The sequence below is a fragment of the Nematolebias whitei genome, chromosome 19 (assembly GCF_014905685.2).
Source record: "Nematolebias whitei isolate Nwh7 chromosome 19, NemWhi1, whole genome shotgun sequence".
Taxonomy (NCBI): domain Eukaryota; kingdom Metazoa; phylum Chordata; class Actinopteri; order Cyprinodontiformes; family Rivulidae; genus Nematolebias; species Nematolebias whitei.
The window spans coordinates 35477106-35488038 of record NC_056516.1 but is presented as its reverse complement, the minus strand read 5'-3'; the positions used below and the strand labels follow the sequence as shown (position 1 = coordinate 35488038).

Genomic DNA, 10933 nt, shown 5'->3' with positions numbered 1-10933 from the left:
CAACATGAATACAAAATAAACACAAAGTAAACAAAATGCGTGAAAAAATACAAACATGAAAGCAAATGCACACAAAGTAAACAAAAGCACAAAAAGTAAACACAAATACAAAATAGACACAAAGAAAACAAAAATGCTAAACAAAATTAAAACAAACTGCAAACACAAAATGCAAACACTAAATTACACACAAAAACAAAAACACGCAAAAGTGGTAGCTGAGAGCAACATCCAATACTGAATTCAAATAAAAAAGTCAAGATGGCCACCAAAGCTAAATTTAAATAGTTTAACTCAGCTATTTTTATACACAGAGCTGAAATTTGGTGAAGTTATAGCTGAGAACGTTCCACATCACAGACAAAAATCCAAGATGGCCACCATAGCTTAAAAGAAACTAAATGAATATAACTCATTGATATACTTTTTTGTGATATTGAGCTAAAATTTGTATGGTGGTAGGTGAGAGCACCCCCAACATATAGTACTGCCAAATAAAATTTAAAGAATGGCCTCAACGTGGCAGCCCCTGTCCAAGTTTTTCCGGGAACTTTCTAGTTATCATCACTAAAGTACAACAAAACCAGAGATAAAATACACGATATACATTCTATAACGCCTGAATAACAGCAAGAAACAGAAGATAAAATACACACATGCAGTCATGCAGATGAAATGAGTTGTATGGAAGCAGCAGAGAAAGTCACTTCTGTGTTACCTTTAGGAGACAAGGAGGTTCTGGAGAGGTTCAGGTGCTTCAGGCCCATGGGTAATTTGGCTAACTGAGCACTCAAAACAATGACACCTGAAAGCAGCACAGATTAAAACAAGTTAATAAATATCCTGATGCATGCTCAATAAAGTTAATAAATGTATTAAACTTCAGGATGCAGAGCATGACCAGCAGAGGGCGCGAGAGCCCACATGTGAGAATAAACAGCATAGAGTTTAGATTTTTAACCAATTATGAATCATAATTAACTGAGTAACAGATAAAAAATAAAACTGTGAGGATTAAAAGTATGCCCATGTGTGACATTGATCATATAAAAATCATAAAGTAAAAAAATTAGTGCATACTGTCGAAGAAACAAAACATGCATCTTTCATATTGGAGCCCAAATCTTACAGTGGGGCATTTAATGATGCACCCAGTTTTTACTGCTTGCTGCATTTAAATATGTTTATTTGCACTTTTGTGTGTGCGTTTTTTTGGTTTTTTTTTTAAACCAGCAGGGTTATTTGAAGCATGTCATAAAAACACGAGCTCGCTCCGTGACGACTTTAGTTGAGCGTTTTTGCTGCAGAATGCAACGACACTCAAGTTATTTTAGGAAATGCATCTCTTATTTGTACATGAGAATTTTAACAGTTAATGGATAGCCCATGGACACATGCAAAACTTTTTGCACACAATAAAAAAATGGTTTAAGGCGTGCGTGGGTGCACACAGTACAACCTTTGTCCTCCAGGGAGTTGTTGCTCAGGACGAGTGTTTGAAGTGTGCAGGAGGGGTTCTGTGACAGAGCGCCGGCCAGTTTCTGAGCAAAGTCACTGGACAGGAGAAGAAAAACCAGAAGTAAAGATCACGGACGAGGTTTAACAGCTGAAGCAACAGAAAAAAGTCTTTATATTTTATTAAAAGCTCTCAGCAAACTTGTTTATTAAAAAAAATCAGTTGAAGCTGAACCTCGGTCTCATCTGTTTAGTGTAACTCGTAATTAACAGAAAAACTCTAGCAGGAGCTGATTTGTTTCAGACAGAGGGCTGTGATGTGACAATAAAACTTTAAGTGATGCGTTTTGGTTGTCTTGATGTATCGCCTACATTTCCTCCTTGTGGAAGTACTAAATACCATAATTTCCAGCCTATAGAGTGCACCCAAAGATAAGATGAGCACAATAAATAAAAAATAAAATAAACTTTTGTACATGTAGGCTGCACTTGTCTATAAGCCACAGGTGTTCACGTTGTAACGTGAGATATTTACACAAAAATATGTTACAAAGAACGATTTTTAAGAACTTTTAATTAAATACGAATCGGTAACAAACACAAATACGTACAGTAAATGCTTTTTTCTGAACAACGCCTTTAACAAGACTGGTTAAAAACATACAGTAGCCTAACAGGAAGTCAGTGATCGCTATGTTCATCGCCCTCCTGTGCACTAAATACAGATGCACAGATCCACTTTTGTCCGAGGCGATCCCTAAATCTGGATATCGTCCGATATCGATACTGTTCCGATATCATCATCATTGATTTTTTTTTATGAGGCTGTAATAATCTCAAGTACAATTTGTACAAATGTATGCATCCAAAAAGGCAACTTGAGGTAAGTTTTATTAATGTTGGATAAGTTTCAAAGTTAGAATTAAATTCTGCAAACACAAAACATGTTTTTTTTTTTATTCCCAGCTTTAAAGTGGATATTAAAGTGATCAAATGGCTTCAAACCTCTGCTAAGATCATGACATAAACCAACACAGACATGTTCCTGTTTTCAGTATTTTACACTGCTTTATAATGTAACTTTGTATATAAATATATATATATAATTTTTTTGTATTTTCAGTTCATATGTTTTTTTTTTATGATCGTCTGCTGTTGTACTGATAAATATCTCCTGGGGGGTAAACTATATCTTGGCTGCAAGTATCAAGCTGTGAAATCCTTCGTTTTCTACAAGTGACAGCGTTTGGTCATCAATTACGATGAAGTTTAGCAACTTCTCGATAATCCCTTTAGCTTTCACATTGTCCAGTGGAAGTTTACGTTGCTGTTGGAGCGACTCCAGAAGTGATTTCTGCCGGCGCTTTTCGTCTTTCTCCCACCTAGCTAAACAATCCTTGTGCTCTTTAATGTGGTGCTTTTTCAAATGTTTATTAAGTTTGTTGTGTTGTAGGTTGCGAAGGAGCTTCCTCCTCTCAGTACAGCGGCTCTGCAGACATTGTACGTTGCCGTCTTGCTTTGTGGTCTTTCTAGTGTGAAATACTTCCACACGGTGGACGTTGCGATGAAAAGTTGGTTAGCCATTAGCTAAAGTGCTGCTCACATATTTACTCACGTTTAAGCTTATTAGGGTTTTATAGGGTTTTATAGGGTCATATTACTCTGGGTTTATGAGACACGCCTCCGTTCAGGAAATCCATAGTTTGAAGCCAACTTGCAGCAGGTATGGAATCACATGTGGAGAAGTTTCAACAGACACAGACATGCATCATGGATCGGAAACCTCTGCAGGTTGGATTGGAAAAATCCGATACGTCAGTTATGCTGGTATCGGAACCCGATACCTATATTGGATTAGAACGGCCCCATCCCTAGCACAAAAACCACTAAAGTACGGGCTTCAGCGTCAGAATTGAACAGTCTCAGAAAAACTTCATCGTACACGTCCTCAGTCTCTTTTGTTGTCGAAAAGAATACAGCAGCCTGCCAAGGAGTTATTGATCTCTATTTTCAAATTCCTCCTGCTGAGCAAAAGTTGCTCTGCGCATGCAGGGGAGTCCGCCTCATAAACTCTGTGCATGGGGGGGGATGCCCTCCTCCCCGTTCTCTCCTCCTCATTTCATTGGTTGGACTGTAACCTGTTCAGTAATTTCATTGGTCAGATTATTACTATTATTTTATCTTTATTTATACAGGTAGTCTCACTGAGTCATGTGGACCCAAGAGACAGGTATTTGGAAGCTATGTGAGCGCCTGGGTTTGACAAAGCTAAATCGTTTTTGGTGGCAGGAAGCTCATTACCCTGTCCAAAAATAAATAAAATAAATAAATAAAAATCCATAAATTAGTCGCAGCATTGTATAAGCCGCGGGGTTCAAAGCTTGTGAAAAAAGTAGCGGCTTATAGACCGGAAATTACGGTAGTTTTACTATTGCTATAGTAATTAATTTACTTCCTGTCTATCTGGCTCGGCCATGTTGTGCATGTGTCATGTGAACGCCACAGACCAGCAGGGCTCTGCACTTCCACACTTCTGAGTTCCGCCTTTCATGTTCCTCAACATCCCATTAATCATTAACATGAATAAAAAACATTTTTTTTTTTACATTTGAAAATCAATTCAGGATATTTCACACCCAAGACAACACATTTAAAGAATATGATTTATGATCTAGGTTTAAATGCAACTCGTTTGAGTTTGATTTCTGCACATGTTGTATATAAAACAAACATTGGTTGGTTGACCTCTGACCTTTTGAGCCCAGCATTGTCCAGCACCAGCTCTTCAAGTCGACTGGACCGAGCCACCACCCTGAAAATCTGGTCGCACACATCTGTAGACTGCACAGCAGAGCCACGCAAAGAAAATCAAAACTGAGCTAAAATATTTAATTTAAATGGGAGGTTTACTGGGAGGTTTACTGGGAGGTTTACTGAGAGCAAAGCAGGAAGTTGTGATAAATAAAGTATGGCAACATAAAACCCCAGCAGACAGATGTTTTTAAAGATATTACCATTCTGAAGTCTTTGGATAAGAGTTTGGTGAACCACTGGTTGTATTCAAGAGCTGTGATAATAGACACCAGATCTCTGCAAGAGATTTTAAGACATTACATAAAAAAGTATGATTAATAAATCTGTTTGAAAGATTAATTTGTCCATGATACAAAATCTGGCACCGAACATTAATGAATCCAGATGTTTGACCAAGAACGAACCTGTTCTCCAGGTGAACAAAGTCCTGCAGGTTGAGTTCTTTGGTGTCCTGAGTGAGGTAGATGGTGTCAACGTCCTGCAAAAGACAAATCCAACAATAACTGGAGGGACAGAAGGAGCAGCTTCATAGTGGTGCGCTCGAAGGGACCATCGGCCCCAGCTGACAACGAGAAATCACATTCAGCTTCTGCACATGAGTTTGTTTTACTGCCACCTGAATAAAAAGGGGAACAATGGATATGTCACAGCTGCACATCACGAAAAAGCAGCAGGAAAAAAGGAGAAGGTAAAAACAAAAGCAAGGAAATAAAACTATTCGGAAGTGGTTGAAGAGAGGAAGAACCAAAAGGCAAGAAGAAAACAAGAGATTCAAACTGAAGGAAAATGATCAAGAGTGGCCAAAAATATAAAAGTAGAAGCAGAATGCTAAACTAAACCCCACTAAATGAGCAACAGTATAAAGGTACCGACCCATTGGACCTCCTCTCTGAACGGCACACCCAGGCTGTCGCACACACACCAGTACTGATGAGAAAAGCCGCCTGCAGAGTCACAACAATGAGATTTCAGCATTTTATTAAAATCAGGTGTTTTTTTTTTTTTACTTCGAGGCTGATTTACCGCAGGGGCCCAGGTCTGCCGAGCTCTGCTCGTTCCAGACGGCCTGGAGGGTCGTCAACCTCTCTGGAGGCTTCAGATTCAACTTCCTCATCATCTTCCTTCCTCACAGAGAGAGACAGAGGGAGGAAGAGGAGGACAAATCATGAGAGAACACTAAAAATCAAAGGTCAAACTTGAACGAGATTTAAAGAACTTCAACAAAATGTCCTACACAGAACTGAACAGATTACCGTATTTTTCGCTGTCTAAGTCACTGTTTGTTGCATAAATTAGCATGCCTGCGACTTATACAGAGGAGCAACATATTTGCTTTCCCCCCCATATTTATAAACCAATTTTTGGCAGAGATCTGACAATTTCATTCATTCTGACATGGAAAATATTGAACACTACCATTTCCAACCACTAGAGGGCCCACGACTAATATAGCAAGCCAAGCATCTCATTAAAAGTGGCTATTAATGAGACAATTGGCTTGCCATATCAAGCCACCGTCGTCTTGCTCTGGAACTCCTGAAGCAAACGTCAAATCAGCTGCATTTTGCCGTGCCGCCCAGGTGAAATGCAGCTGATTTACCATTAAAGTGCATTTATTAAAGAAAAGTTCAACTGAGACCCATCTTTACTATAATGTTGAAAATGCAAATAATTGTTTTTAGGTGTTTATCTTGTTAAATTTCAAAGAAATGCACAGCGAGTCATCCCTCTGCGTGCTCCCGCTTCCGCGAATCGGCCTTTGAAATGCAGCTGATTTGACCGTCAAGTGCATTTATTAAGGAAAATTTAAACCAAGACACACCTGTGCTATAATTTTGAGCAACCAAATAATTGTTTTTAAGCGTTAATCTAGTTAAATTCTACTTAAAGTCCTCCCGTGCACGCTCCCACGGCCACCATTTGGCAGTCTTTTGATTTTTGGCACAACACCGGCTCACATTTCCGTGTTGTCAGCAGTGACGCGTAGTAGATACGACGTATACAACGAAGCAACGTATTTATGTTTTGTCCACTTTATTAGACATATTTGGACTGATGTGACTTATAGGGCGGTGCGACGTGTACAGCGGCAATTATGGCAACTTTATGTTATGAATAAATGCACTACCCTGACTCGCCATTAGAATTGTTTTCTTGTTGTTGTTTATTTTATTAAACATACCATATCCAATCAGATGTTTTTATTTTATTTTTCTTTCGGCTTCTCTCTTCTCCAGGGGTCACCACAGTGAACTAACTCACATGAAGTTTGGCAATTATTTTTACGCCGGATGCCCTTCCTGACAACCACAGACCAACAAGCTACCACAGCCCTCTGTGTGGAGCAGAGAGCTGTCATCTAGGGAGCCTGGGAGAGCAGATGGTGGAGGTTAAAGGCCTTGCTCAAGGGCCCAGAGTGGGGCAAATGAGAGTAAGGTGTTTCACCTTTCCCACCCACATTTTGATGTTGGTCTGGGGAATAGAACCGGCGACCTTCACATCACAGGCCTATCTCTTCTAACCCAGTGGTTCCCAACACTGGCCCTTAAGGAACACCATCCTGCATGTTTTAATTGTTTCTCTGCTCCAACACACCTGATTCAGTGATTACATTACTTTCTCGTGTTCTGCAGAAACCTGTTAATCATCTATTCATTAAAATCAGGTGTGTCGGAGCAGAGAAACAACTAAAACATGCAGGATGGTATTCCTCAAGGACCAGTGTTGGGAACCACTGATATGAACCACCACTCCTCCTCGTTTTTAATAATATATACATAAAAGATGTTTGTTCAAAGCAAATAAATAATTATCACTTATGTTTAGAAGACATTCAATTATTTATATGAATGTTTTTCAACCTCCTAAGAATTTGACTCAAAGTTTAGACTTTTTTTTTTTCTTTTCAAAAACCATTTAAAGCCATTGACGTGCAGCTCCACTCCTTTCCCTCAGTGTTCAAATCTGGGATTTTTGGATGCATGGTACCTACACAGGTGACCCGGCGGGGCAAATCCGGTAGAGACAGATGCCGATGTGAGCGATCACCTCGTCCACCTCCTCCACTGAGCTCAGTCGGAGGCTCCAAGGACCGCGTTCATGATCCAACACCAGCTGTGTTCATAAAGGAACAGGACATAAAATGCACAAAATCAATTATGGGCATCAGATAGATATTACGCTGGAAGAAATATATATAATTATATAATGATATATAGCAGGTGTTTATGTGTATACTTGAGTGGGCTTGTTGCTGCTGATTCCTTGGATATCCAAGTAACTGAACGACTGCTCAACCTGCAGGAAACATAAAAATACATTTACAATTCATCATTAAATATATCAGACTAGTGTAGGATTTGAACATATGCTCATAGATGAATTACAAGTCCAAAGAAAACAGCAAAAGTCAGACATCTTTTTTTTTATTCAAAAATTAAAACAACAATAGACATAATTTGGGAGAAACAACGGGAACCGTGGGATTTTTGTAGAAAATGTTTAGCAGACACAAGACGCTGTGCAAACACACACCAAAACATTTACAGATGCTATTTACAGAAACATGTAAAAATACATTTAAAGAGTTGTATTATTTGCATTACAGTATAGTCATATTTTGAACGAACTGATCATCACTATTTACATAAATAAACATGAAAATGGGTAGTTTGGTATCTCTGTGAGTGCAGCACTGAACATTAGAGTAGAGAAAGCTAAAGAGGGAAAATGCACCCCCCCAGTTGGGTAGTGTAGGCAGTAGAAAAAAAAAAAAGCTAAGGAAACCATTCAAAACCATTCAAGCAGATCTCCAAGTTCTACATACTTCACTTTGTGACTGCTCTATTCATTGTATTTTCAATCATAATGTAAGAAGACCCAGCAGGGATTCCCTGCTGACAACAATAACACAATAAAAGCCCGACAGGAATTCATCTGAATGTCGACAAGAACCAACGTTTCTGGGACTGGTGAGATCAAACAGAACCTTTTTGTCTCCAGGCTCTCCAGTTGTGTTTTGCCTAGAAAGGCAGCCACCCATTATTATCCACCTGAAGAGTTTTGCTCTTCTATCAACTTTAATGTGGCCCGAACCGCGATGTGTACCCCACAAATGTTGTATCGGCACCATCATGTGTGCTGTTACTTTTTGTGGGGCGTGGATATAACTCACGAGGTTTTAACAGCTATTCAGCTAAAATTAGGTGTCTTGGTAGCCGAGAGCAATCCCTAATAGACCCTGTTGCAATTCAAAATTTCAAGATGGCTGCCTGAGCTAAAAGGAAAAATACTATAAATTTGCCATTTTTATAGATATTAAGCTGAAATTTGGTGTGTTGCTAGCTGAGAGCAACGCCCAATTAATACACAATTCAAATAAAAAATTCAAGATGGCCAACAAAGCTACATTTAAATGGCTTTAACTCAGCTATTTTTACACGAGCTAAAATTCGGTTAGGTTATAGCTGAGAATGCTCCCCATCACATACTGGATCCAAATCAAAAATCCAAGATGACCACCATAGTTTAACTAAAAAAAATGAATATAACTCTGATTTTTTTGCCACATTGAGCTAAAATTTGGTGGTAACTGAGAGCGAACACCAACATATAGCACTGTCAAACCAAAATGTTTAAATGGCTGCAACACAGTCCCCATCCACGTTTCTCCAGGAACTTCCTAGTTTATTGTTCTTATTGTAGAAGGGCACCCACTAATGTATCCACGTCTGCATTTCTGTTTCTTTTTTTTCTTGGATCGGCATAAAAATTAAGAGGTTATAATGACAAACTGTCAAAATGAAAGAAGGGTGCAGAAAGTAGACTGATCCAAGGTACGTGTTAGAAAGTATTTGAGCCTGCAGCTTTATTTCAGAACTTAAAGAGAGAGTTAAGGGTATGAATCTAAAGGACACATCTTGTTAGCGTGTCTTATTCTGTTATAAATAAAATGCACTATAAGCAATGCAAGATATTTTTTTTTAACTCTGAAAACTTTTGCATGATCTGAACCACTTCATTTTAATGAAAACTGATCCTGATGTGGAAGCACAGAAGGTTTCCAATAACAAGGACAATAATATTTGTTTTATCTAACAAAGTTCAGTCAGGTTCTCTGGACTTTGTTTTCTGTTGTTGAAATGTTTCGTTCTTCATCCAAAGAACTTCATCAGTCTGAGAAGCCACAACAAATTTAGGTCCATGGCTTACTCACATAGTGGGACAACCAGTTTTATGGTGATAAGATGGTTTCTGGAGTCGGCCCTCTCCCCCGTCGACTCCTAAAAGGCAGCCATCTTATCACCATCAAACTGGTTGGCCCACTATGTGAGTAATCCACTAATGGGACTGAGTTTGTTGTGGCTCCTAAGACTGATGAAGTCCTTTGGATGAAGGACGAAACATTTTAACCAAAAAAGAAACCGTCCAAATGACCTCTTTGTTGGATTTTTTTTACCTGAATTATTGAGCATGAACTTTAATTTAATGCTTGTTTTAGTTTGTCATAACAAATTGTCCGTTTTCTGTTTTAACACAACAACATCAGTGCGATCAAAGCAGTGCCACAATTTTAAGTCGTCTGTGGATGCCTGCCCTGACCAAACCCCATCACTGTCAGACTGCACCAACACCCCCATGGCAGATGTTGAGCAACATCTGGTGCAAAGCGTGAGTGTCTGAACGGAGGCTGCTGTAAACACATGTTCACACTGATGTGAGCTGTTCACATGTGACAGAAATGTTCATGTTTGCTCAAGTTAACCAGCAGGGCCTTTGCTCAACAATGACTGGTCAGGTTCCAACTTGTTCTGAAATGGTGTCACAACAAAAACGCTTTTTCCTAACAAAGTTTGCTTTAAAATAGTTAATGAATTAATCCATAGGATGACTATGGCCTTATTGAAACTTTTGCTGTGTTGTACATAAAAGCATGAGTGTATTATGAATCATTTCCACTGCACAGAAACAGAAACTGACTTGAGCCTGGACTGATTATCAGAAAAATAAATAAATGAACATCTCAAAGGCCATGAGTTAAAATAAAACTTAGAAATAGTCTGCAGAGCAAATGCCTAGAGCAGAGCCATGCACTCACAAATGTTTTCCTTTGACTGTAGAGAGTGAAAGCTAAATACTTGTGTGGTCTTTTCTTGCTGCCAAAGAGAACAAGTGTGATAGAGGGGGAGAAGACGAGAGAGGGAAAGTAAAAAAAACAAACAGTGATAAAGAGGAAAAATGTAAAAAAAATGACGAGACAACACTTGGAAAAAAAGAAACAATGACAGTAGAATGGAAAATGTCTGAGAAAAACTACATTAATACAGAGAATTACAGAGAAAAGAGATAAAAGTGAGTGAGAGAGAAACTGAGAGGGGCAGAGAGAAGCCGTGCCCCCTCCTCTGCTGGCCCTGCCAGCTGTTCAATTACTCCATTGTCTTTTTTCCTCTCTGCTGCCTTCATCTGCTGGAACAGTACACACTGAAGAACAAAACACTCTCTGTTTTACTCACACACACACACGAATGTGTGAAATGTGTGCATGTACACACGCACTCAGAGAAACCACTGGTCCACTGTATAACCAGTTCAAAGGTCAGACTGAGTTAAAAATTGTTATTTTGCCAAGTTTCTGTTATTTTTAAAGATTTAATGTCTATCTATC

General features: G+C 39.0%; 1 protein-coding gene across 1 annotated transcript in view; it reads right to left on the bottom strand.

The window, feature by feature from the left end:
• LOC119425720 (F-actin-uncapping protein LRRC16A) overlaps positions 1-10933 on the bottom strand; it is a 48023-nt gene that overhangs the window by 16081 nt on the left and 21009 nt on the right. Inside the window, exons 4-12 of the mRNA XM_037693264.1 lie at positions 7507-7566; positions 7262-7383; positions 5293-5390; positions 5143-5213; positions 4674-4747; positions 4470-4545; positions 4208-4296; positions 1460-1554; positions 719-805 (exon numbers count right to left, since the gene is read on the bottom strand). Coding sequence (XP_037549192.1) covers positions 719-805; positions 1460-1554; positions 4208-4296; positions 4470-4545; positions 4674-4747; positions 5143-5213; positions 5293-5390; positions 7262-7383; positions 7507-7566 — 772 coding nt within the window. The remainder of the gene's footprint in view (positions 1-718; positions 806-1459; positions 1555-4207; positions 4297-4469; positions 4546-4673; positions 4748-5142; positions 5214-5292; positions 5391-7261; positions 7384-7506; positions 7567-10933) is intronic.